This window comes from Emys orbicularis, chromosome 1, assembly GCF_028017835.1.
Source record: "Emys orbicularis isolate rEmyOrb1 chromosome 1, rEmyOrb1.hap1, whole genome shotgun sequence".
Taxonomy (NCBI): domain Eukaryota; kingdom Metazoa; phylum Chordata; order Testudines; family Emydidae; genus Emys; species Emys orbicularis.
In genome coordinates this window covers 245,409,946-245,435,356 of record NC_088683.1, presented here as the reverse complement: position 1 = coordinate 245,435,356, position 25,411 = coordinate 245,409,946, and the positions used below count along the sequence as shown (strand labels likewise).

The window sequence follows — 25,411 nt, the reverse complement described above, 5'->3', positions numbered from 1 at the left end:
GGCAGTCCAATGCACCCATGATCTTCCTAATTATGATATATTTGATATAGTTATTTGTTTTTATCTCTTTGACTATTTGGTCTTCAAATTCCATGTTAACCTTCCTTCTTACACAATACTTGCCGTAGTTTATATTCCTTTCTATTGGCTTCCCTTCTGTTGGATTCCATTTTCTGAAGTTAGTATCACAAATATCATACTGTAGTACATTTCATTCTTATAGCGGTTGTGAATCAAGGGTGAAATCCTTGCTTTATTGAAATCAGTGGCAACATTCCCCATTAAGGCTAGGCTTTCATACGAGATGCTTACAATCAAGAGTTAAATGCATTTCTGCTTTTAAATGTTAAAATTGCCAACAATGAGCAGAAAGGAAAAGGAAGTCCTGATTTACTGTTACATTTCAATTACATACAAAGCTATTCAAATGGGTGAAAAATGAATAACAAATTCACAAAAGATAATCTTTCTTTAAATTTGCATAATATTATCCTTGATGTTTACAATTCTAGAGGAATTTACAGGTCAAGAGAAGTGATACTTCTGTTGAAGCCTCCCATGCTTTCATACTTTCTGTTTGGCATAAAAAGTCAAAGTAAATTATATAGTACTTGTCCTTACAGGAAGAACATTGGAATCTTCTCTGAAACAACTGTGATAGATTTTAAACATTATTTTGGTTGAATTGAAGTGATGCATTCAGAGCCACTTGGTTACCCTGGTGATAAATGTATTAAAATATTATTTGATTAATAATAATGAATCAGATCAGTAGGCAGGTCTTCTGGACTACCAGTAAGAGATCTTCTCTTTTGGGGCTAGTTATTTCTGAATTCTCTTGCAATGTAGGTTCTAAATGTTTTCTGTGTTCCACATTGGTTTCGATAGAGTAATGTAGCAGTGAATCTATCTATGGCACTAATATAATCCCCATTGCTATCTGAGCCTCTCACAATCTGTGACATAGGGAAGTGCTATCATCTCCATTTTACAGATGGGGAACTGAGACACAGAGAGGCTAAGTGACTTCCCCAAAGCCAGGAATTTAATCCATGTCTCTTAAAGCTTAGGCTGGAGCATACTTCCTGTCAGGCCAAAGGGGTGGAAATTGTACATACAAGGCCTGTTTTTTCATTACACCATTCTGGTAAAAGAGCCTCAAACTAGGCATAAATTTATATTCACTCTAAAACCCATTCCATTGCCAGAGTGATGTAAAGGGGCCTTCGTGAAAATGAGAATCAGGCTCACAGATACCAGCCCTAAACATACAATAGATGATCTAATTATATAATGTATTACTAAACTTCTCTGTTTTTCAAACTTTTACATTCATTTTCATTGTAAATAGTATTCCAACCAATCCCGTGCACTAGTTATGTTGAGCATGTAGCCATTCTGCTGTGCAGATTACTCTAATAATTATGAAGGAAGTCAATGAAAATTACTGCATTATCTTGAAATGCTCTGAAGCATGTGTGTAATTCTCATTTAAGCACATTGTCTGCTGAAGTGAGAAACAAAAGTAATACGGCAGAAAAACATGTTGATGTATCACCATTCTTCCTTTGGTTGCTGAGCACTCGATTACAATCACTTAAAACCCTGTGCAAACAAACAACATTATCTTATGTTCCTCATTTGTTTTGTCCTCTGCGCTCTCAGTAAGCCTGGTTTCACAATACAAATGAAGCAGCAAGGATGCTCCAGGAAATAAATCAGTTTTATTTCAAGAAAATTATCAGAAAAATATTACAGCATAGCAAACTTCTTCTAGAAATAGACAGAATTTATTCTAAAACTTTTGGTTGCCTCAGAATATGGGATAACTGTTTAAACATAATATTTTATTCCCTGTGTACTATACACCCACCACTGGCAGATCAAGTAGTTTAGGACAAAGAAAATCTCAAAACAGTCCTGCTGGCAGAGCTTCCTAAATAGAAACCAATGAGACCACCTACCCACACCAGTATTTTGGATGAGTAGATGTGATGGGTAGGTGGTAATGTGACCTAATGCCCCCCCCCATCCCTTTCCAGGAAGTTGCAAATGGGGCCATGTATTTTCATGTGTGGTAGTGCAACCACATTATTGGCTTGACTATGTTTGGTGTTGCTGGAACTCAAACAAGGGTTTATTTTTCTTACAATTTTGTTGTTTTTTAAAGTTATGTAGAAGGCTTGGCCCTCAAAAGGTAGGATTGATTCTTATAGATAAGAAAAAGAAACATATTATATACATTGGTGAGTAAAAGGCAATATGTAAGAACAAAGGCATTTAAGAGGGTCTGAATCAGCTTTCTCACTTGTTTTATTCAGCATGTAAAGAGCAATCCCTCGACCTCACTATCATAAGCAGGACATGAGAAATGTGGAGGGCAATTGAAATTACCATGATTTTTTAAAACTATGGATCAACACAAATTAGCACCCACGTTTCTCGAATGGTAACAGAATTTCATTCATTACGGAGTAAAGCACTCCTCCAAAAGAAAAACTTTGCAGCTTTCCTATGGATTTGAATGGGACTTAGGCCCAGCTCAGTCCCATAAGTATGTGTTTCAGGCTGGGTTTATTTGTTCTGTTTGTTTATAAAGCAACATATTGAAAAGGGGGTCCGGGGTTTGCGCTCATTATTGGGATGAGGCAACATGGAGGAGGGATAATCATTCTTTGAAGGAACATTGTAGCTAATTTGAATTATGCTAATTAAATTATATTTTGAATTCAAAGGCATTTAGTCAAGGAATACAACCTGCAAATGATCAGCTACTCCAGCTACTTGGGTGGGTCAAGCTATATGATTTATTATTAATATTAAATCCTCCAGGGGAAAGAGACTATTACCGGTTTCCTTTGTCACTTCCCAGATCACTTTACTAGAAACAGGGGCAAGTGACATCATTTGTTCTTCTGCGTTCGTTCACTGAAATTCACTCCTATTCACACGAGTTTCACTCTTCAGCATGTCAGTTCTAGCGTTACACAGGACGAGGGGGACCTTTATTTGGGCCAATCCCAGGAAAGGCTTAGAAGATGAGGATTGAAATCGCTTTCATAATAAATAATGTGACCTGGTCCAATAGCCAAATATATGAATCAATATATATATTGATTTAACACAGTATTATCAAAGAAAACAAAAGCACAGCCAAAGTATGATTTCATTTTACAGGTATATCTGAACCTATTAAAAGATTTAGGGTAATCCACTAAAGAACTGAATTAATAATTGAAAGAAAAATGTTCATTGCTTTGCTCTGCCACATTCTATGCCCAACAAGATTAGAAAGAACAAGAAATTTTAAACTGAAAAAACATTAGGGCGTATGACTTATTAGTCAATTTCAAAAGAATAATTTCTTACATATCAAATTCTTATTGGGATGTTTTTATTTTTGAACACAGACAACGGTACATCCTTTATAGTGTACAGATTGTCTGCTTATATGTCTATTGTTACAGCTTGTACAGACTGAATGTTAGTTACTTTAATACAAATAGCTAAATATATTGACAAAGACAAATGAACCCTTAAGAAGAAACTACTGAACATCTTCCATTGTGAATGAGGTCTTTTCATCTGTGACTGTACTCAGATTGTAACAAGTCAAAGTTTCAGGACACAACATATTCCCTTGTGATGGTATCTCTTTATGTGCTTATTAATATTGACCATGACAAACAATTTGAATCCTTTAAACTTCAGTACTCAGCTCTGCAAATTGTTCACAGAACATAAAGTTATGAATGACAAAAACTAAGACTGCCAATCATTTTAATCAATATGTCGCTTTTTAAAGTTGGTTTTTTTTCTTCTTCTTTTCTATGGTGTCTTCTTAGTGCTCTGATGTATAGATCGAACGAGACAGAAAGCTTCTTTTGGTCTTGAAAGTATAAATTATTAAGAGTTCCAACCCAGTACGACATGAGCAACAAGGAGATAACACATCCCAATAGTACAGGACACAATCATCATGGGGAAACCCAACCTGAAACAACAACAAAATAAGGAAAGAGCAATAAGAATGCAACACTTTGTTTGCCAAGCAATAACATGGCAGTCAACTTTTACTTTTGCTTTCAAAAAGTCTATCATACAAGTTCTTAGCTTTTGATACCGTTACAACATTTCAAAAAAATCAAAGAACATAACTGGATCACTGCAGGACAGTGATCCAGTTATGACATTTAGAAAAGTGTGGGTCAGACCCTTAAACGGTGTAAATCAGCAAAGTTCCATTTACTTCAATGGATCTCCACCAAGTTATGCCAACTGAGAATCTAGAACTGAATGTCTTGGTTGTGTGCCAGTCAATACGCAATTACATGAATTATATCAGTTCTCACAAGTTAAGCGAGCAGTAGGATAGCTCATTCACTACTTATGTTTTCATACTGTGTGTACACTCTAACCTTAATAAGGTTCTTTCTAACTCTGGTTTATGGCTGATATTCCTTTAGCTGGCTTCCAATGGCATTTAAGTAATAAACCTCATCATGCTGGTACTATATTTATCCCCATAATGCTGAACGGTCTTGAGTGTCAGTTGAAAAGTATTGTAGTCCTACAAGATGCACCAACTTCTGTGAGTGTCTGAGGAAATCTCTTTGGCCTGTGGGGAAAGTGTTAAAAGATTTGTTTTCATGTCAAAACACTTCTTTCAGCAGAGGTAAATCCCACAGTGCGATTTTTCAGAATAAACTTAAGCTTTTAAAGCTTCTATTGACAGAAAATTCAAAATGACAGAAACTGAAGACTGGGCAGGACTTTGTGTGTCCTGCAGTGTCATATCATATTTCATACCTTTTTACTCATATTCTCATTCATATTTCATGACCTTTTTACTCATATTCTCCATGTTCATATTCATCCACCTGTTTTACTAACCATCATCAAAGTGTGATAGTGTTCTTTGAAGTGCCAATATTTCTTTCATTGTCTTCACTGGAAATTGAAGAAGGATGTACCTAGTGTATGTGAATGTATTAGTGGTGCTTTTTGCCTCACTTATGTTAGGCAGCATCTAGAAGATTCAAGACAACTTCACCCTTCATTCACCATTAATTACTCAGACAGCAAAGGAGTGCAGGCAGCAAAGGAATGTAGCTGCTCTCAGGTCCCATAATCTCCTTATCTTCCTTTTCTCCATATACAAATATACACATTTTAAAAGAAAACAACATTTGTGATGAGTGTGGTGCAATCTGCTCTTCCTCCTGCTTCCTACCTGCACCTGCAACACTATTCTGACCAGGGTTCATGTAACGCTTTTCCAATGCTGTTTCATTGCCATGCAGAGTGACCTGAGCAGAACAGGTCCAATGGCATTAGAGGAGCTTTGGTATTAGTAGCAGTTGTATTACAGTAGCATTTAGAGGCCTCAGTCAGGATTGGAAATCCATTGCATTAGACACTGTATAAACACATAATAATAGACAGTCCCTGCCTAAGAAGCTTAGACAAGGTAGACAAGCAATAACAGGCAGATAGCATAAAGAAAAATGTTAGTTTGAACTACCTCTGTTAAAAATAACTGCTTCATCACCCCTCATTGATATGTCCCCACCAGCCTGCTTCACCACTCTGGACCCAATGTCCCAGTGAGCCTTTCATCCACATTGACCACCCCACAGAAACTGAGGCAACCCAAGAAAAAAATAAGTTACCCACAAAACTGAGTGTATGTACAAGTAAAGACTTTCATGGCAGGCACATTATCCCACATCTGCCTACTGTGGGATTTCTGGCACGTTCCCTGGAGCATATGGTGTTGCTCACTGTCAGAGACAGGATGTTAGACAATAGAGTCTGATCCATTCTGGCAACTCCTACATATGATGCCAGCCACTCTCCCCTCTATGGGAGGAGGTTGGGAGGGCCCATGTCACTCTGGGATTTAAGGGGCCATGCAGCATCAGAGCTCTCAAAACATTGGTTAGCAACAGCAGAGTTAAGTTTTTGCTTGTTTGGGGTTAGAGAGGGGTGTTTGGAAGAATGGAAGGGGAATGAGGAATTGTTAGACAGGGCAACCAGGCTGACAAGACTTTCAAATATTCCCTGAAGAAGGTGTATGGTAACTCTCATTTATGCATGTGAACAAAACCGAGACAGAATCCTGGTGATTTTTGGTAAGATAGGAATTCAATAGCTTGTCACAAAGTTACCCAGAAGGCATGGCTTCCTTTTTATGTCTGAATTTGATTTTGAACACATATGAATGTATCGTAGTATATTTTCTCCCCCAGCTAAACTGTCTGGTCCTAGCTTTTGAATGGTTACTTATTCAAAAAAGCTGCACAATTATCCTTTCACAAAATTACTGTGTTATTAAATTCATGGCATTGCCAAACAGCTTTCTGCGTTTTAGAGCTGCCTTTGAAATTTAAAACAAATTAATTATATGGTCACCTAACTGCTTTTCAGACAATATCAACTCTTCTTTTTCTTTCTGAGCTCATTTGATCTTCCTAAGATTTGCCATCTCACTTTTAAAAGTGCTCAAATCTGACAAATTCACTTTAAAAATAAAATGGTGCTGTAAAAAAGTCCTCCTCCAAATGTAAATACATCCAGTGGATTTCCATGAACGGCTCATTTCTACACAACAGCTGGTGAAGGTGAGATTGCTAAGGATTTCATAAGAAAAGAAACTGCAGACTTACATTAGACCTTGCACTTACTGAACAATAAATTCAGTTCTGCTGGGTAAGCTCCAGTGACTTAGCAAAGCCCAGGTCCTGTCCTTACTAATATAACTTAGTGGGTCTCACAAGTGGATACACAAGAGCTCAGAGATGAAGGGCACTTAATACCTGGGTGCATAAGGACAAGAAGAGAGGGGATTTAAAAAAATAATAATTGCTATCCCTTCTGTAAAAAAAATTGAAAAATTGGTTCCAGCTTTGTGCAATTCTGTACAGGCAGTACATGAATTATGCAGAACAACATGCAAGGTTTTTAATCATACCTTTGCTTTAACAGTAAGAGTCAAAGGTCTGGTTCCGCCACCCATACTCATGTTGCGTAATACCTTACTTCATTGATTTATTTGGGGTATTTGCGGTGGGCCAGATTGTGCAGATGAGAGAAGTGTTAGAGTTCTGAACAAAAACATTATTAATATTATTTATTAGTTGTAGTGCTGGAAGACTGCAGTCAGGATCAGGATCCACAATGCTAGGTGCTGTACTGGCACACAGGAAGACACGGTACCTGCCCCAAAACGTTTACAATGTAATTTATAGGTCCTTTCATTTAAAAAAAAACAAATCTAAGAACATATTTCACAGAACATAAAAACTACACCATTACTGTTGCTGTGCAGTGTACAGAACGAACATTGGCCTCAGGACAACTGCTGGAATAGTGGGTGACATCCTTGGCCCCATGGAAATCAATAGCAAAACTCCCTTTGACATCAGTGGGGCCAGAATTTCATCCAGTGTATTTAGGAAAAGGAGAATATAAAAACAAGAGGGAATTGAATCACAGTTTGTTAGGGACAGAAATAAAGAGGGGACCAAATCAGAAACTATATTGCAGTCATGGTATGCTCCTCCAAAGCAAAGCTAGGGTTGTGCCTGGTAGTGTGCTAATCTGATGCTACTTCAAATCATAACACCACAGATCAACAGAGCTCAGAAGTCAAAACAACCCTTCCTTACACCAACACCACCACTTCAAATGGGTGTGAGCACACCAACACTTGGGAGAGTGTGCAACATCTCTCTTGTTTTTCCCCTAAGTAATTAAAAAGGAAATGTATATTAAATGTAAGGCTAGTTATATAGGGAGTCATTTTCCTGTTATAACAATACACCTACAGTTAATCACCCGATTGTGTACCATACCACCTAAATGAAACATTTTGTGCAAAAGTCATAGCATAATGCAGCTCTCTCTAAAATGAGACAGAGACATTAGAATCATTCAGAGAAATTGGGCAGGGGGGGGTTGGCTTATTGTGGGATTTACTGGAAAAGTGATTTACCCTGGAGGAAAGACAGACCCAACAGTCACTGCCTTCTAGATTGTTCTGAGCTCATAGCACTAAGGGGGTAGTGAATCATTAGGGGATCTGCAGAGACAGCTCTCAAAATGGAAGGTGGAGTTCTCTAATCAGTTCTGGAGTTGCTAGATGATACCAGCAATCCTCCAAGATCAAACCATTGGCAGTGGTGGTTCAAGCTGTTACAGAGGTGGAGCATGGTGGTAGTATATATGAACACTGAGTGCCAAATTCTGCTCTCACTTTTATGTCACCCAACTGACTGCTGTGGGGTTGCACACTGATTTAAAATGGGGCTTGAATTTGGTCCCTAATCTATACCTGAATATCCGTTTAAGAATATAATTTATAGAGCACTTCTTGCAGATTCTTCTCTCCCACTTACTGGCCTCTCTATTATCAACACCTGCACACACAACAAGGAAATATGTTGCATGCCTGGCAAGTGCCATGTTATATGAGATGATGTTTAACCCAGCAGAAGATACAATATGAGTCCTTGTCATTTCAGGCCAGTCCTTGAACATGTGCCACACTTTGGTTTGGAAGTCCTACAGTGACAAGCTCATTTTCAAAAATTCACAAAAATTTTTGAAATTACAAAAGCTGCCTCGAAAATTGGATCCAGGTGTTGAAGCTCCTAGAGGCAATTCAAGGCTGCTTCTGAGTGGAAGGCAAGTCACTCCTGTTAATGAAGTTTCTATCATTTGGTTTACAAGGTGGCTCTTTTACATTTCCTTTCAAAAGGAATGTATAACGAAAGCAATATCCATGGTTCTTAATCAAAAGGATATGTTTACAATCCTCTTTATTTAAACATTAACACACACACACACACACACACTTTTTGTGGGGAGGAAGCAGGGCCGGCTCCAGGGTTTTGGCCGCCCCAAGCAGCCAAACAAACAAACAAAAAAAGCCGCAATCGCGATCTGCGGCGGCAATTTGGCGGGAGGTCCTTCGCTCCTAGCAGGAGTGAGGGACCGTCCGCCGAATTGCTGCCGAACAGCTGGACGTGCCGCCCCTCTCCGGAGTGGCCGCCCCAAGCACCTGCCTGGTAAGCTGGTGCCTGGAGCCGGCCCTGGGAGGAAGGAAGAACAGTTATCATTGATGAAGAATGGCAGCTGTTAACTAGTTTTCTTAACAAAAGAGCTGTGGGTCTATATTTATTTAAATATAAAGAAAATAACTCATATTTTCAAGGAGCAAGTCCCAGTGCTACATCTCATCTAGAACTGAGAGAAGATTTATTTGTACAAATTTCACTTTTTTACATTTATGAATAATCCATGAACACTGCAATTTTTGCAGATTTAGTCTTCATCCAAAATTACTTGCTAAATAACTTTTGCAAATAATCTTTGGTATGCAGCTCATTTTCAAGGAACTCATTCTGAGTATTGCTGCCAAATTTCCTGCCAGAGTAAGCCAGTATAGTTTTAGTACTGTTCATTAAACTGTGTCACAAACAGAAAATTTCACTTTTGATATTTAAAATCTGAACATGTGATTGGTCACCAAAAGTACGTGGTATATTTTCTCTTCTCCGACTGGATAAACATAACCCTTAGAAGAAAGCTTTACATAAATATTGAAGTATTCTGAAAACTATCTGCTTCTGCAACCATTCCTACAGGTATAGTGATTCACTAGAAAACATGTAAAGCTAACACCAAAAAAATGTGCAAAGACAGTTGAAGTAAATCCGTTTAAAAATCTGAATGAATGCTGGTGGGAAATTTTTTTTACAATATTCACTCAGCACTAATTTGGGATATATTTTTAATGTGTGGTCCCCTGGTCATCAAGGTCCTAGGAATTCATCTCCCTCTTTTCTTTCTCTGTTCTTATTATCCCTTCTATTTCTCTTAGTCTCCCTCCTATCCCCTTATTTCCTCCTTCTCTTCTGTCTTCCACTGCATGCTGACCTCTGTGTCTCCTGCCTTCTTGTTTGTCTCAACTTTCCATCATCCCAAGTCCGCAAAATACTGTTATTTCCATTATTTGAAAGGACAGGCTGGTATTGGCTCTAGTGCCCATTTAAAGAAAAGGTCTAAAAAAGAGGTGCTCCTGCTTATCTACATGACTATGACACCTTTACAATTGGACACCTGTTTCTAAAATAGCAGGTGGCTAACACTGCCAATGATCATTCACGAAACACTAAAATTACTGTGAATTGCACATAGCCTGGAATTACATAAAAATTATAGTGTGGTTACCTACTAGTTACCATACATAGTAGTTAACATGTAATTGAAAACACTGAACGTAACCTATAACCACATTTTCTTTTGATTGCTAAAATTACAATAATTTCTCCCAGTTTTCTGTCTGTTTTGAGTCTGTGCCAAGGTTTTCCATACAGTCCCTCCAAGCAATGTACCTCAGATCAGGGAAATGAAATTTCAAGTGAGAAAAATAAATGGTGTTAAATTGTGCATTCTACATTTCTGGAAAAAACCTCCCGAAATCTTTTCGACAATAAACTTCATGCTTTCCATACATAACCTGTAGTGAGCATTTTGCTGGCCTTTCCAAATCTGCTCATCTGAAGGAAAAAAGGCACAGTCAGTATAGTCCTTCACTGTAAAGAAAATGGTTAATTACCAGTTCCAACTTGAATGTTCAAATCAATAGTCACAGAAATGTTTTTGCAGTATTTGCCCAGCTCTATTATCTCTGTGGTGCAGTTCATATGAAATATAGGGGTCTCAGAAAAACAGTGCCTTTATAATAAACTATTCAAAAGCTATTCAAGCCTGAGAAGGCAGGGATGGCAATGGTAGACACCTGTATGAAACACCATGAAAAAATACTAAAAATCTATGAACTCCCCGTTGAAATATGGAGAAAAGCAGTGTAGTTATGACTTCAAAAGATGCAACAAATTGATGGTGAGATAGCAACAACAGCTGATGAATATAGTGACCTTCCTGTTGGCATTAATTGTCTGCCTCCCACCGGAAATGATTAAGTCCAGCTGACCCCTGGGTAGAATGTTACAAATTAAAGCCAACAAATTGTAATGAAAAAGAGAGAGAATGTCAGTAGTTTGATGTTGGGAAGGAACATACCATGGATGCATTTGTGTCACTTTTCTTCCTTTCCTGTTGTATCTGAAGAGAACTTTATTTGAAGTTATCATATCAGGATAAAGAAGTTAGAAAAATGCATCAGAAGCTGAATCTCACCATATCTGGATGAGAGTGCATAAAATGCAATGGGCCACAGTTCAGTTCTCCATGTATAAACTGTGGCTAAATTAAACTATCAGGTTTAAACTTTTAGAGATGTGTTCACTGATGTGGGAAGAGGGGTATAATTTAGGCTGGGCGCAGATCTGGTGTATGTCATGATGGGCAGTGCTAAATTTGCATATCACTCCAATTCAACGTTTTTTTCCTCTATGGACTAGTCCTTAGTGATTTGACACTGTGGCAAGATAGGTAGCCAAAGACTAGCTATGGGCTAGTAAAGAGTAGCTATGGGCGTAGATTTCAGGATTCAAGGCTGCGATTCAGCAAAGCATTTAAACACGTGTTTAGCTTTCAGTATGTGATTAACCCACCCCTACTCAGCAAAGCACTTAAGCACACATAGGTGATCAAGAGGCATTATATTTCATTTTTTACAGTTTCCTTCAGCAAGCAAGCAAAAAAAGAAAGAAAAAAAACAAAGCATTCTTTAGACTTATTTGTTTTTTTCTAATGGGTTCATTTTCTTTGGATAAAACACAAACTAACCCCGCCCCCCAAAAAAACAATATCCTGCAATACAAGGCTTATCAGTCTGGTCTTCAGTAATTTGATGAAAATCCTGGCAGCGTCACAGTGCATTCCCACTCATTTCTGGTAGGACTTTTGATACTTCTCTCGAGGTGTACACTGCTGCCTTGAAACACATGACAGCAACTCCAAAACTCAAGTCAGCTATTTGGTACTGGAACAAACAGGACAGACTTGAAGAGTGGGACAGTTCTGTTTGTTCATCCAACAGCAACATAGAAGTTGCTCCTCAAAGGAAAACAACAGTTGATACAGAAGTTCTTACGCATTCCCATAAAACCAAAAAGATAGCTAACCTTAATGCAAATACTTTACTGTCCAAAGCCACTTCACAAGATAGCCCATTATTATCAGCAATAACCAGTTAATCCACCACTATACCCCTCAACCAATCAACTTACATCCCTCAGAGTCACTCCTCCATGAAAAGCCTGAGATAATAGATGAGCCTTGCAGTGAAACCTGAACAAATCTGGGATTGGCCAGGCCAACAGGGGAAAAAAGTGAGCTCTAGTGCTGAGGACAGCTCACTGAGTAAGCTCCTTGCACTTAAACAAGGAGCTGCTATCTCAAGTATCTTTACTAATTGCAATAGCCAAAATATCACACTGCAAGAACACCCTAAAATACCTACTTTCCACTATGATAACCAGTTACCACCTTTTATACCACTAATGCAAAAGACCCAATGTCCCTTTCTTGACTGATTCCAACTTGACATGAAGTAGACTGATCTTTCCTTAGTTTCCCCATAGAAAGAACTCTAATGTCCATCAACAAAGCACATTTTAGCTTCTAGAGGGCCAATGGGAACAAATATATATTTAAACATAAAGATGGCACCCTTTACAAAGTCAAGATTCTGGTTATTTGCTCTTGCTCAAGTGGTAAACTATATATTCAGACTTTCAGACATTATACCATTAGGCAGATAATGAGAGCAATTCAGTTTCTAGTCTTGCTATGTCTTAATATTTTTTAAACTTGTGTGTGTGTGCGTGTGCGAGAGAGAGAGAGAGAGAGAGTTTGCACCTGTCTTGGCAAACGTTATGGGTAAATTCACTTTGCATGGTTTCTGTTCATATGAGTTTCAGGCCCGTTAATTAAAACCTAAACATTCAAATCAAAATACTCCCATGCCCCATAAGCACTGTTACCAGCAGGACTGACAAGAGCGGGGAGAGGGAGGGATAATTGTGCTAGGGACTCGAGCTCAGGGGGCCCCTAAAACATCAGTAACTGGGGTAAAATTGGGGTGAAATGGGAAGGGGTGAGGCCCCAGAAAATATGATGTATCAAGGTACCAACAGGTCTGCTATGTGGTGCCATAGAATACCCTCAGCTCATTATGCCTTCCAGGAACAGCTGACTAGTCCCCTACCTGGCTACCAGCAAAGGACCTGACACACAGAATATGTTGTAGTATGGGAGATTTGAGATGGTTTTCATAGCTTCACTGCTTGTGCATTATACTGGTTATACTCAGCCTCATGCCACTGCTAAACCACACTGTCATGTATTAGCTTTCTGTGCAGTGTGCAGGTATGTGTACACACACACACACACACACACACACACACACACAGAGTATCTTTAAGGGTTGCTTGAAAAATATTGCATGGCCCAATGTTTGAGGCAGGCAATGTGACCACCCCTTAACCACGCCCCACACCAGACTTGGCATATGTTCTTCCAGTCTTTCAATTTCCTCTGGTTTCATTATCAAAGTTTCACACAGTTCTAACAGTTAGAAAATGTAAATATAATAAAATGACTCCAGCGCCTTTAGAAAACTACAGTGTAGTTATGTGTTTACCAGCATCCATCTGCTAGTGAGATGAACATCATCATGGGAGATTTACTAGATAACACATACAGAACAACTTCTCTGCAACACAACATTATTGCCAGTGGCATCATTACAGTGATGTGGGAGGAAAGAGATCAACCTACTTTCTGAAAATCTTGAAATGATTATATGTTAAAATCTATTGTTTTTAGTAGCAACCCATATTAGTAAATTCAGTTTGCAAGGTTCTGATACATTCACTGGAACCAATTAAATTGATTAATACAGAGCTGCTAAGGTACATGGTGTAAACATGAATCTATAGGGACTGTCAAAATTGTATTTTGCTATATTTAGGGTCATTACTAAATGTTTCAAACTTTTACTATATCAACAACTCACTTTTTGTTCAGTCATTACACACTACTGACAAACCGATCAAATAATAGGACTTCGGGATGATCATAAGTAAAGGTTTATCCAAGTTTATACTAGAATGTCCAATTAAAATGGCTCCAATTTCCTGTTATATAAGCTTCTCATAACACTGAAAGTGTATTGTTATTTTGTTTTTAATAAAAGATAACTAAATATAAAATATTTTGAATTAGAATGAATTTTCTACACAACCTAAACAGGCAAGGACATTCAAAGCTAGTGTAAAAACACCAGCAACTATGGTTCGTTGTCCCCACAGTGACTTGAAGTAAATTATCTATTCTGATTCTGCTTTATCTTGCTCTTAAGTAAGGATGTTGAAAATAAAATTCAGACATCTTCCACTCCAAGAAAGTCCTTCATGCAAACCTCACAAAAAGCACTTATGAAGCAGTTTTCTTTAGCCCCATTTGGTTTCTCCCCCCCCCCCCCCCCATGTGCTCACTTTCTTTGGCTAAAACACAAGCTAAAAGGAAAATGGAGTCATGCAATATAGGGCTAACCAGTCAAATCTTTAGTAACCTCAGCAGATCCAGAGCATCCAGCACTAAATACAGAATCTAGATGCTTAATATAAATGTGAGGGTGCTGAGTTCCCTATGAGCGGTTCAGCAGCAGATAAGGACAATGGAGACACCGTATGATATTTTTAAAAACACATGCTTTAAAATGAAATTTACATGAAAAATGCATATACACTTGTGTGCATTTATTGATTATTTTCCTGGGTGCACTCAGCAGTGCTGACAATGTTGTCCATGATTTAAGTGGTAAAGGTTGGTTACATTTTCCATTATGCTTAAAGGGTTCTCCAAGTTTAAAAGTTTAAAATAGTGGCACAAAATGTGGATTCTCATTACAATATGGTACATAGAATATCAGGGTTGGAAGGGACTTCAGGAGGTCATCTAGTCCAACCCCCTGCTCAAAGCAGGGCCAATCCCCAGACAGATTTTTGCCCCAGATCCCTAAATGGCCCCCTCAAGGATTGAACTCACAACCCTGGGTTTAGCAGGCCCATGCTCAAACCACTGAGCTATCCCTGCCCCCTAGTTGGAGGCAACTCTCATACTCAGAATGAAATGCCATTGAAGAAGCAGCAGTGGGACCTGCTGGAGCTTTCAATTCCTACTGGAAGTGAGGGAAGGTCAGCTACCAGAACAGCCTCTTGCTAGGGATATGGGAATACAAGCAGGTGCATATGTTGGTGCCCTAAAAGCAAAGATAAGGAGGAAGAACCAACTGAATCCCTCTTGCAGAGCCAGGAGGAGGACAACAACATCTGAACATTCTTGGAGGTTTGAAGAGTAGCAGGCCACTATGCATTCCCCCAAAGGATGGCACCAGATAAACTGGACAGTCAGGGTCGATTGGAGTGAAGAAGTACCTCTATGGAGGGTCGATCCATGTGAGATTGGTTAGTTTTGACAAAAATAATTAAGCTTTTCCTGATTTCACTTTGGATATGTCTACACTGCAACTGGGAGGTCTGATTTCAGCATAGGTACACATATCCAAGTCCGCTTTGATCTAGCTACAGTCAGTCTACAAGTGCTGTGATCACACCTTCCACCTGTTTTGAACGTATTAAAAACTCAAACACAACTCAGAAGCTAAGTAATCACCAAACGGTCACCAAAACTCACATGGACCAAAATTGGCATCTTTTGCTTTTGCATCATTCATTTCCCTAAGATCCCTGCAGTATCAAAGAATAATAGATTGTCATTATTATTATTATTTATTTATGTTACTGTAATGCTTAGGGGCCTCAACTAAGTGAATGGCTCATTATGCTAGGTGCTGTACAAACATACCATAAGTGCCCCCCAAAGATCTTACAGTCTAAAAGACAAGACAGGTAAGTGAGGCAAACAAATGGGCAATGGGGAAGGAGGAAGCAGTAAGAATAGTAACAGGAAGTTTTAGCTTAGAGTAGCTGTGTGCACAATTCACAGGTGTGTAAAGTCAATCAATAGCAGCCATCACAGCTGGATACCTGCCTGTCTATTACAGTTTGCAGATTTCTGATGGCATCATGGCACAGGTAAGCCTTGAGGAGGAACTTGCAAGAGGAAAATATGGTGGCTTTACAGATTTTGACAGGGAGTCAAAATTCTATTTTTCCACATGTATTAGGCAGCATGGATGCAAGTGTTACGTTACTTGCAGGTGATTAAAGCTAGCACCACTGACAGAGCAAAGGCAGGAGTCAATATCACAGTAAGACATTAGTATGAACAGGTAGGAAAGGGCTAGATTATAAAGGGTCCTGAAGATGAGGACAGAAGTTTGTGTTTGCTGCAGTGGAGAACAGGAAGCCAACAGAGGACTTGAAACAGGAGATGGCCAAATCAGGGATGTGCCAGGAAAATAATGTTGGTGGCAGCAGGTTGAAGACAGGATGCATGCCCATTGCCCACTTAATCAAAAAATGAGTCTTATTTCACTCTATTTTTAATTACATCTACTGTAGAAAAAAAATTGTTCAATGTTTCAAAGTTTACTTTCCAAGCTTCAGATTTATCACAAACTGAAAACAGCTGAGCACATCAGCTCAGTAGTTGAGCAACTTTTTCCTTTGGGCAAGATAGAGAATGGCAGCAGGGGCTGTGAACTGCACTTCTCTCATAGCAGTAGCCCATGTGAGGAGACACTTGCTATCCTCTTTGTTCATGTGTTTGTACTTTACATCACTAAAATGCTCCTATATTGTGAATGCTACTGCTGCAGGCTCTGCTTAAATCCTCTCTTGGTTGGGTTTCTGCTTAGATGGGGCAGCTGTCATGGATGTTACACAGTAGAGCCACTTTAAAAGTTTAGCAAACTTGTACAGCATACCTGAAATCACGTTGTTTAGCAAAGTCATCTCCCACTGAATCAGGGGTGGTTTTGACTGGCTTTGAAAGGCATCTCATCTAGCTATGCCTAGCTGACAGATATGCTGTAGAGCCTCAAGGATGCCAGTGGGGTTTAAGGCATGAGCGGTCTTCTGTATGTCATCAGGGAACTTTCCTCCCCCATTAAAATAACATTTCTTGAATTATTGTTTTCCTGAGAAAAGTTGAAGGCCAAATTGTGCCAGATAGATCAAGGAGTGGCATGGAGCTGTGCTTCCCCAGAGGGACCTCCAGGAATGATTGTGCTTCAAAAGACATGTTTCTTCCTCCCCTTCCACACACACAGAGAACTCCCCAGCATGCAAGGGACTGTGACAGCTGCACTTTCCCTAGAAGATGTAGCTCACTCCTCCAAGCCTACCTGGCCAGTTTTGTAACCAGAGCTCTGCTGCCTCCCCTGCCAGCCCTCTTTAGAGTGGCTTACAGCCCCGGATGGGGGCGGTGGGTTAGGAAACAATAGTCCTGTGTAGAAGCAACAGCTGTGTACCCTGTCTGCATGGAAGTCACAAGGAAGGTAGGCTCCATGTACTTGCAGACTCTAGCCCTAAATGTGAGGTGTACATTATGAAATTGTGGAGTACTTCAGTTCCAAAAGTCAGTAGCTCTCTATTCCTCAGATTAAAATGGACAGATTTACAATGCCATCCACTGGGACTATAGATCACCAATGTTCTCAGGAAAGGGCCAACAAACTTCTTGCCTTCCCATTGGCACACTGAACTAATCTCTCTGTCTAATGCATAAGATCTAAACTTCAGAGCAGAGTTTCAGAATTAAGTGCAGACAATAGGGAATTGTTACAGCATCATAACAGATCAGAAACAAACATTTTAATCTCACCCTCCTTTGGCACCCTCCAACAAACAAAAGATGCATCATTGCTTTTGCATAGAAGTGAACTGTCATTTCATCGGAATTACTTTTTGTCTGAACTTGTCAAAAGTGATCAGTGATTTGGGGTGCCAAGTCTGAGGCACCATAAAGGAGCCTGATTTTGAGAAGATGGGGGCTCAGCACATTCTGAAAATCAAGCCCCTTTAAGGTGTCTCAAGCTGAGCATCTTAAATCACTAGTAACTCTTAAAAATGCAAGCCTTTATGTTTTCAAGTATCTTTTTGAGAAAAAAAGTCATAAATATTACTCGAGCCTACAGCTATAATGAGTACAGAGGGATTAAGATAAAGAGATTATTGGAATAGGCTTGTTATGCTTTAGAGCTTTACAAAGCATTACACTTTCCTTATCATTTTTCAGAATAAGGTAAAATGGCACTTTTCCATTACTCTCTTACCTGTCAAGTTACTCTTATGTACAACTGGGAAAACCAACTGTGTGGTTAGTGATTCCAAATAGGCCCTAAATTCCCCCACCACAAGATCATAGCATTATCTTTTTTTTAAATATCAGGTTTGAGTCTGTCCATTGTTTCCAGTGCATTTACATCATTTTGCACTTTAGGTTCTTATTTCTCTGAATTTGGCCTCCTCAGCTAAGGAAAATGCAGGCAGAAGATGCAGTATTTTTACTCTGATAAATGTGAACTGCAGCATTATGAAACAAGATTTTTCACTGATGCTTGCACCAACATCCTTAATGCACTGAAGGGCAAAACATGAACATTGTCCTATTGGCTGGAATGATTTATTTAGACTTACCAAAGATAAAAAATTGCTTTAGATAACGTCCATATTACCCAAAATGGTTTTTACTTGTGTGGGCACCACTGAACTTAGAGGCTTTACAATCTGTCCCTCAGGCTTTATTATCTTCAAATATAAATTAAAAGGAATAATGATAAACAATACTCCTTTGGGATAGGGCTCCCATCTCAGGAAGAAATAAATCATTTGCAAGCAATGTTTTCAACTGTTACATTTTACCAGTCTGTGTGAAATAAAAATTCATTTTTAAACTTCCCTAGGGCAGTTTCTTTCACCTTTGTCTTCATTTGATTTTTCATAACAACTACAAAGCAAATGGGTCCCACCTCCTGAAGATACATGCCCATAAATTGCAAAACCACTTCTATTTATTAGCAACTGTTTTATGTTCTCCTAATTACCAATTCTTAGACACTGTCAGTTTAGGATTAATGTGATTATGTAAAGGCTGTAGAGCACCCTGTGTCCACAGTTTCCAAATTTGAACTGCTGCAAAATGCTTGAGCAGCAAGCTATTACACAAGTGTTTTATGCCTTTAAAATAAATGTAACACTTCATGAATACAAGCATAGCTGGAAAAGTATTTGTAACTGCATCTAACAATTACCAAAAACAATCGCTAAATTCATGTAATAACAAAGTGATAAATACTGGGGGGGGGGGGGCGGTTGTGGGTTTTCTTTATGTGAATAAGATTTTCTAGTTTACACAAAATAATAAAAAAATATGTCTACAAGTCTATATAAAGAACACTTTGGTACAAGTCATTCTCCTTTCAAATGTATTTTTACTAAGGAAATAATAATGAACTTGAAATTCTTCTTCTCTCTGGGATGTATAGTGCAAAGCTTGTAATTTCTTTGTTTGGCATTTTGTGCCATATTTAGGTGACTAGAAAAATCAGATTGCAAGTTTTAGATGAATGTAATTTTTAAAACTTAACTACTTTGGGAATATTAAATCCCATTAAAAATTAAGTTGAAAATAGATGACTGGGCCTGATTCTGATGAGTTGAGTCAATAGAGTTACAATGGTGCAAAATAGATTAAAATCAGGCCCATTTTTATTCAGTTTCTTGAGTTCCTGAAGCAATAATGCCCTGATCTGGCAACGATTCATGCACATATTTTAACTTCAATGGGACTACTGTGATAGGGAGTATACACCTCCCACTGGAACTGAAGGGGTTAAGGAGCAGCTGTGGACCCAGGCAACCCCACCCAGCCCCAACTGCAAAGCATGCTTCAGCTGGTGGTGAAGCTTAAAAGGGAGCCAGGCAGCTCAAAAAGGACCTGATAGGGCAGAGAGAGATCTGTCCTGAGAGATCCTGAGGAAGGATGCTAGAGAAACCTTTTCCTGGAGAGAAAGAGCTTCCCTACTGAGCCCAGAGGGGCTGAAGGTTCAGTTATTTTACTACTTTGAGGCAAACTGTAAGACTTTGGTGAGAGAGTGGATGATAGGAAGTTGGCCAGGGAAACGGTGTTAAGGCATTCCTGGGTGCTGGACATTGGTGCCTCTTACTGGGTCCTGGGCTGAGCCTAGTGGAGTGGGAGGGCCCAGGCTCCCCACCAACCCCCTTCTTACGAAGGGCATGAAAACCCTTACTTCCGGACTCTCCCTTGGGGAAGGAAGGAGAGGGTAAAGACCTTTAGAACAACCCGGCTGGTATTGGACACCCATGGGGGTCAACAGAGGTTGAAGTTCTCCCCAATCATGAGGCTGGGGGATCCCATATCTTCCTTAAGACTCCATCACCTCAGGAAGAAAGAAGATGGATTGGGGACCTGACCGAAGGGTCAAGTCAACACCCACTAAAAGGTAGACTACTAAATGGCATGACTGTGGCCCGAGAGAAAAATTGGAGCTAGCAGGAACAGAGGCATAACCCACCTACCACTAGGTGATGCATAACTACTCATGGTCTTAAAGTTAAGCACATGCAGGATCAGGACTTAAGTAACAGTTTTGTCTCGTCTTGGTTTAGGTCAGGCAAGGTCAGATTTCACCTTTCTGGAAGGGGGCCTTTCTGCTGGCTGGCTGGCTGACTGACTATTCACAACCCAGTGTGTTCTGCAGTTACAGATATGCTATATCCCTTATCAGAGGTTTACGTGACAGGATATAACCTTTTATTTGAAAATCCAGTATGTTTCTAGCCATCCTGGTTGTGAAGAAAACTTTTAAAAATGTGAACTGAGTGTAATATCTGCCTAAACTGTGCTGTAAATGATATGGACTGTCCCATTTATCTCAATAGGGTGTTAACACTAAAAACTAGAGATAGCAATTGCAACAGGGGACTGGACTTGATGACCTCTCGAGGTCCCTTCCAGTCCTAGAATCTATGAATCTATGAAAAAAAACATTATCAACTATTTCACTTCTGACCATTTTAACAGAAACAAATGCAAGATGGCTATCCCCAACTGCCAAAGGCTCCAGCTGTGCTTTACACAACTGCCAAACCTGCCAGGTGTGCCCTCATTATCTCTTTTGTTGCAGTTATAAATTGTCAGTATGGAAATGTCTGGCACAGTGAAATCTCTGAGGACAGCATAGAAAGAACTGAATTTAATATCAAACAAATAACAGAGGGGCTGCTGTAATGGCTGAGTTATTCATTCATTACATTTATTTAATCCAAACCCTCAATTTTTTTAAATGCAAATGACACTGCCACAGAATCCAGAGGCCTTTCTGCAGAACTGAGATCCAACTTGCCACAGAGTATACAAAGCACCAATTTCACGATAAGAAGGAATGGGCAGATGTCTTCACCTCCCCTTTCTATACACTAACTTTACGCCTTTTTCAAACTTCAGAAGGATTTCTGAACAAAGTAAAGGCTTTCTCAACTTAACCATGAATTGCTAACAATACATTTCCAGGAATACATACACACACACTCTATCCAATCTAATGATAAGCTGTAGGAATGCAGTTTTATTATTTAATAGTTGTTTTATAGTAGTACCTAGATGCTCTAATAAGGATTGGGGATCAGGGCATTGTACATATACACAATAATTTTTGCTACGTCTTGTTACCTTGGGTGGCTGTCTCCAGCTCTCATCCATCTTCCATTTAAATTGTCCCCCTTACTCCCATTTTGATAAGAAGTTCTAGGCAATCCTTTGAATTCTTTATTATGCTACATTATTGTCCATCTTCTCGTAGACCCATCTCTATGTACTTGAGAATATGTGGGGTTTTATTCAGAAACTAATCCTTTCAGCTGGTTCTACATCAAATGTGAGCAGCCATCTCAGTGATTACACTTTTCTGTTGCTCTAAAAGGCCCTTGTCTAGATGCTTAACAAACTTCTTCCAGTTTTCATGTCAAATCTGATAAGCAATTTAACCTCCTTAACTTCACTTGTCCATAGGGTAAGCACTGAATCAGAACCATCAATAGGGTTTACATGGTGGTTATTTCAGTAGATAAATGACTAAACATGAGCAATTTCTTCACTGAGGTGATAAATATAAATCATTTACATAGACGTATTTTAAATATTCTACAATTCACATGGCAAATCTGTGCAAGTGTCCCACTACCAACATTTTGTGGGTTAGGCAGATTGCAGTCTCTGGCTGTCATTTATAATAAGTAAATTTTGCCTTTGCTTCCCATTAAAATTATTTTTCAAAATAATGGTTTAAGATATACAATTTTTCCAGAAAATATTGCTCATCAAGCACTTTCAATCTGATCCTGGTATCTTATTTAACTAGCAATTTTTTTTCTAATTTTGATATTGTTCAAATGAGAAAGTCCTTAGGCAACTTCACTGACTGCCTAATCAGACTAAGTACACTGTACTTAATTAAAGTCTTGGCAGCTAAATTAAACCAATAGCAGAGGTCTCAAAGAAAGTACTGATTTGTTGGATAGCTTACTCCGCCTCCCTCTCCCCATCTACAGAGTCAGCTTACTCCGCCTCCCTCTCCCCATCTACAGTTCACCCCCATTTACAGAGTCCATCTCATGCCCAGTCTGCCTTTCTGGCTCACTGACACTACGTGAACAGCACAGCTGGTGATTCAGGGAGAGAAACGGTAGGAAAACTTTTCATTAAAGTACATTTTGATGAAGAAAATTAAAATTTTTGAAAATTTTCATTTTTGTTAAAAAGGGAAGTAGTTGACTGATTTGAGCAGTTCCAGAATTTAATCTTGGCATAACTCAAGTAAGGTATGATAAGTAAGGGAGATAACAGTTCTGCTTAATTTTGTAAAGTTCCAGTATCTCAGATGTTACCAAAATGTGTATGAGAAGTGGTGGAGAGAGAATGGAATTCGTGGGGACTATGGAAATGGCAAGGAAATGTGAGGAAAACTGAGCAAAAATAAAACATTTTAAATGTTTTCTTCTGCACTGGTTAAATTTCACTTAAAAACCACAAATACATTTCAAGTGCCCTCTGAAGAGTTATTGTACTAATTGGGAGACTAAACTCAATCATTAAAGTTTGAAAAAGAGGAGTTGTGATTTCAGTTGAAACCTCAAGGCAAGCTTACCTACGGAATTGCTATTGACACCTCTATAACTTATACCTGAGGCTTTGGTAAGCAATGCACATGAGATGTGTCATTTACCAAAAGATTTTTAAGCAATTTCATGACTTAGAAATTCTCTTTAAATATCACTGAAGTGAGGAATTATTCATCATTATTGCTCAAGGTAATAATACCTTTGCATTCAATTTATATTCCAAATAGTTACATATTCTGAATGCTCCGTTCAGAGTGGTGACAAAAATAAAACTTAGTCTTCTATCAGTATACTATATGAAGAATCAATGTATTCTGACTACTATACACACTGCAAATGTGCGATGCACTGATTGTATTTCTATGCATAAACCTGTGTTAGTCTATACCAAATGTACTTTGCTTTGGATAGTTATACGTTAGCTTGGAAGTAAACAACTTTGCAGAAGTGCAGTTGAAGGACACGATATTTAATATTTCAAATTCTGCTATATACTGAAATATGAACTGCTGATAGCATTAAGAATATTTAGAAGCACATCCTCACTTAATTATTCTGCATAGTATTCAAAATTCAGGGTAACCTAAATAAATAGCTAAAGTGTGTGGAACACTTACTCTGAGTAGCAGAACGACAGAATATTAAACTCCATGAAAACATTCTAAGTGACTGCAAACTTAGCAGATGGCTTTCTGAACTGCAGTGTATCAGATTTAAAAGCATCTCTCTTAGGTATGCATATATATGAGAGAAAAAACATGAATAAACATATAAGCCAAAGAGCTCTCCAGTGGAGATGAGAAAGGTCTGCATTATTTCTTACCTGTTTCTCCTTGTGACGAGCACAAAATTATATACTATTCACAGCACCTGCTGGGGGTCAAAGTCTGCCCTCAGATGCAGAGCACATGGCTCCTTTTGACTTCTAGTAGGAGCCATGTATATACGTCCAAAAGCAGGATTTGGTCTCTTGTGATCTGAGTTGTAAACAATTAAGACCCAGTTCAGATCTAAATTCAGGGCCATACTTGACCATTAACCTGTTGTTCCCCCTTGAATAATAAGAATTTAAAACTGACTTTTTAAAACATTTAATTTGTGCTCCTTGCACTCCACTGAAACCACTCTCTCTAAAATCTCTAAGAACCTCTTCCTAGCCAAAGGTCAGAACCAGCACTTCATCCTCATCCTCCTTGACCTGTCACGCATGTTTGGTACCATCAGTCAAGCGCCTCTTCTTGAAATCTTTGTCCTCACCTTGGCTTTCATGACATGGTTCTCCTCCTACCTCTCTAATCACTCCTTCAGCATAACCTTTGGAGGATTCTCTTCATCTGCCTCCAACTTTTGGTGACATTTCCACAGGGCTCTGTCCTTGGTCCCTTTTCTTCTCCCCCTACCCACTTTATCTCTAGGTGATCCCATCTGCAAACACAAATTCAACTACCATCTCGGTGCTGATGACTCTCTCTACTCCAGGCCTGTCTCCTCTGTCCAAACTAAAATCTGGTCTGTCTCTCTGACATCTCCTTGAGGATGTCTAGCCATCAGCTCAAGCTCAACATGGCTAAAACAGAGCTCTTAATCTTTCCCCCTAGGCCGTCCCACACACCACCTTCCTCAATCACTGTGGACAACACCACCATCCTGCCTGTCACTCAGGCCCACAACCTGGATGTCATCCTTGATTCAAACCTCTATTAAGGTCCTCAAATTCAGACTAGGTCTAAACGTTGTAGATTCTTTCTACATAACATCACTAAAATACAGCCTTCCTATCCATCCATAGAGCTAAAATTCTTATCCAAGTTCTCATCATATCACATCTCAGTTTCTGCCATATCTTGCTCTCTGGCCTTGACAAATGCAATCTTGCCCCACTGATATCCATTTAGAATGCTGCCGCAAAGATCGTTTTCCTAGCCCATCATTTTGACCATATCACCTCTTTCTTGGAATCTCTCCAATGGCTCCCTCTTCTCTATTGCATCAAACAAAAACTGCTTCTCTTCCATTTCAAGGCCCTTTTCAACCTATCCCCTACCTAATATCTCTCATTCATTACTGAAATGTTGACTTCTACCTCCAATCAGCCCATGGTACTAGCCACCATTGCTCAGTTGTTAAATTTTCAAACAAGCACCATTGTTCTTTCTCCCATGCTGCCCCTCATGCTTGGGAGAAGCTCCTTGTAAACATCTGCAAACTCACTCATTATTCTCCTTCAAATCCCTTCTCAAAACTCTCCTTTGCCATGATGCCTATAAAAACTTGACAATGGTAAGGCCTCTTGTGTGCTGAGATAGCAGCCTACCATGCTTACT

General features: G+C 39.1%; 1 protein-coding gene across 1 annotated transcript in view; it reads right to left on the bottom strand.

Annotated features, from left to right (window-relative positions):
- Nucleotides 1-3,906: 3,906 nt before the first annotated feature.
- The window catches only part of OCA2 (OCA2 melanosomal transmembrane protein), a 297,856-nt gene continuing 276,351 nt past the window's right edge, over nucleotides 3,907-25,411 (bottom strand). Inside the window, exon 23 of the mRNA XM_065423234.1 lies at nucleotides 3,907-3,994. Within this exon, the coding sequence (XP_065279306.1) occupies nucleotides 3,907-3,994 (88 nt within the window). The remainder of the gene's footprint in view (nucleotides 3,995-25,411) is intronic.